This window comes from Trachymyrmex septentrionalis, unplaced genomic scaffold (genome assembly GCF_001594115.1).
Source record: "Trachymyrmex septentrionalis isolate Tsep2-gDNA-1 unplaced genomic scaffold, Tsep1.0 scaffold62, whole genome shotgun sequence".
In the NCBI taxonomy this organism is placed as follows: domain Eukaryota; kingdom Metazoa; phylum Arthropoda; class Insecta; order Hymenoptera; family Formicidae; genus Trachymyrmex; species Trachymyrmex septentrionalis.
Window position 1 is genome coordinate 1,101,701 of NW_017305800.1, and position 3,159 is coordinate 1,104,859.

Consider the following 3,159-nt stretch of genomic DNA (forward strand, 5'->3'; position numbering starts at 1 on the left):
GCCTGTATTGGCTACGTTAAACGAACTCAACAATTTAGTGAACGTTATTGATATATTCTTCTACATCATCCAATGAGACGTTTAGATCTAAAAGACTACACCGCAATGAACATTCACTTAACTGTTGAATTCGCTGATGCGCCCAATGATTGATACATTCATAGAAGCCGCGTATATATGTATACACATATATGCTGTATGCATAATATGTATAGTGACGTATACTTGTGCGGTTAGTTAGTATGCTCGCGCTTGCGTTGTATAGGTGATTATTCGGTCGAATCCGTCGAATACGGAGCCGTACGAAACGCAAAGGTCATTCTACACCTGCCTACATCGATAATGTCGATATTTCCTAGTCTTATGGTCAAGCATTAATCTTTTACAATTTACGTAGACGTGTCTGATCACTTTGATCGCGTGCGAGTCGCAGTGAAGAGCGGCACGTCACATTTTCAGGATCTCGAGTCACCTCAAGCAACCTCAAGTCAACCTCGAGATATCTTTGATTGGAGGGGGAATTGACGTGCGTGCGTGCGTATACGTATATGCGTGCGTGCGAACCTCTTTCACCTGCGTAGTGCTATTTCATACGTGCTTGTGTATACATCACCGTCGTACCCTCGTCGCGTCGCGTCATTTGGCGGCGGACGCGCGGTAAGGGAAGAAAGATTGTAGGTTATGAAAAAATCGTGCAAACACTGTACAAGCGTGAGTAACATATCGACGGTGTGTCTGCCGAAGACGAATCGTAATCGCGCGACAAGTCTCGGGGACGACAGTCTTTTGAACCTCGACATGAAGGAGCAGGATATACCTGAGTACCTAGAGGGCTGCGGATTATCGGCTTGTACGGCCAGCAACGAGATATCCGAGGACGTGGAGCTTCAACTGATGCATGACAAAAAGTTCTCTACCATGTCGTCCTTTGGAAGTAGCAGCAGTAGCAGTCTGGTCGACTCCAAGAAGATTGTTATGATCAAACATCCGGACTCGAACAAGCTGAAACCCGCTGGTAAGAAGACTAAGCCGATCCAAGCGGAGTTAGACGTGGGTAAGGAGTTTATCCGATGTAGGGAAGACTGCGTGAGGCGGTTGGACCTGAGCAAGGCCTGTATCACGACTTTACCTAGTTCCGTGAAGGAACTGAAGCACCTGCGGGAGTTCTACCTCTATGGCAACAAGCTGACGACTCTGCCACCCGAGATCGGCTACCTGTCGAATTTGGAGACGCTCGCGCTGAGCGAGAACTCGCTCACCAATTTGCCCAACACTCTGGAGAATCTCAAGTCGCTGCGGGTGCTAGATCTCAGACACAACAAGCTCATTGTGATTCCAGACGTAGTGTACAAGCTCACGTCGCTCACCACGTTGTTCCTGCGCTTCAACCGTGTCAAATATGTCAAAAACAACATATGTAACCTGACGAATCTCACCATGCTGAGCTTTCGGGAGAACAAGATCAAGGAACTACCTGCAGGGATAGGCGATTTGGTTAATCTTCTTACCTTTGATGTCTCGCATAATCATTTGGAGCATCTACCTCCAGAAATTGGCAAGTGCGTGCAATTGTCCACCCTGGATGTGCAACACAACGAACTGCTCGACTTGCCGGATACGATCGGCAATCTGGTGTCGTTGACTAGACTGGGAATCCGATACAATAAACTGACAAGTATTCCTAAATCATTGGCGAACTGCAAGTTGATGGATGAATTCAGTGTGGAGGGCAATCAAATATCACATCTACCAGACGGACTGCTGGCTAGTCTGTCATATCTTACGACAATCACGTTGTCTAGAAACTTGTTTACCTCGTATCCTGCAGGTGGTCCAGGCCAATTTGTCAACGCTTATTCCATCAATGTAGAGCACAATGAGATCGACAAGATACCCTACGGCATCTTCTCACGATCTAAGAACCTCACAAAACTGAACATGAAGGAAAATAAGCTGAACACTTTACCACTGGATATCGGTTCGTGGGTGGCAATGGTCGAGCTGAACCTTGGAACAAATCAGCTGACAAAGCTCCCAGATGACATACAGTGCCTGCAAAGTCTGGAGATACTAATTCTCTCTAACAATGGACTGAAACATATTCCGACCACTATAGTGAATCTCCAAAAGCTGCGGGTGCTGGACCTGGAGGAGAATTATATTGACGTGTTGCCGAACGAGATTGGCTTGATGACCGAGTTGCAAAAGCTGATCTTGCAGTCGAATAAGCTTACCGAGTTACCACGCACAATCGGTCATCTGAGGAATCTCACGTATCTCAGCGTGGGCGAGAATCAACTAAATTATTTGCCGGAGGAGGTTGGCACCTTGGAGAGCTTAGAGTCACTCTACCTCAACGACAACAAATCCTTGCACAATTTGCCATTTGAACTGGCGTTGTGCAAGAATCTCGGTATTATGTCAATTGAAAATTGTCCACTGTCGCATATACCAATGGAAATTGTAGCCGGTGGGCCATCACTGGTGATTCAATTTCTTAAGATGCAGGGTCCTTATCGACCAACATAATTGTTTTATTATTTTATTTTATCGCGTGTTTTTTTTGCATACGGTTATATAGATGTCGATTCTTAATTAATGAGAGATAAATAGAAAAAGAAAGAGAGAGAGAGAGAGAGAAAGAGGAAAGTTGTTTTATGACATACGAGAGAAATATATTTATAATAATGACATACATATGTCAATTTAAATTCTCATTTTAATGATCTCATTTTAAGGAAATATGTAAACGATGCTATCACGTTACACTATATAAAACGAAACACACAATTCACTTTGTTTCCGTATCGTAAGAAAAATATCTCTTTCCGAGTGCAGAAAGATATTATAATGTGTAACATAAATTGAATAAGAATTCTTTTTTTTAACAAGAGGAGGATATATAAAGTAACTCTTGTACAATTCTAATGAAATATTTTATATATCAAATATTTTAGATAATAGATGATAATTTTATTAAAGTACTAAAGTATAAAAAATATAAATCTTGTTTATATATTTTATATTTGCGCTTTTAATTTGCGTTTTATATTTATCAAACCGTATAATCCGATGTTGATAGAATTATCAAAATACTGTATAAAAGTATGTGTGTGTGTATATATATATATATATATATATATATAAAACCGGCTCATT

The 3,159-nt window shown here is 41.9% G+C and overlaps 1 protein-coding gene across 1 annotated transcript; it reads left to right on the top strand.

Moving 5' to 3' along the window:
* Positions 1-606: 606 nt before the first annotated feature.
* On the top strand, positions 607-2,832 carry LOC108752932 (leucine-rich repeat protein soc-2 homolog). The gene has a single exon (XM_018494170.1). The coding sequence runs from the start codon at positions 682-684 to the stop codon at positions 2,527-2,529; it is 1,848 nt and encodes a 615-aa protein (XP_018349672.1). The 5' UTR covers positions 607-681; the 3' UTR covers positions 2,530-2,832.
* Positions 2,833-3,159: the final 327 nt, after the last annotated feature.

What these genes read in the sequence shown, in the direction of transcription:
- LOC108752932 (XM_018494170.1), top strand. Translation starts at nt 682, where the DNA reads ATGAAAAAATCGTGCAAACACTGTACAAGCGTGAGTAACATATCGACG.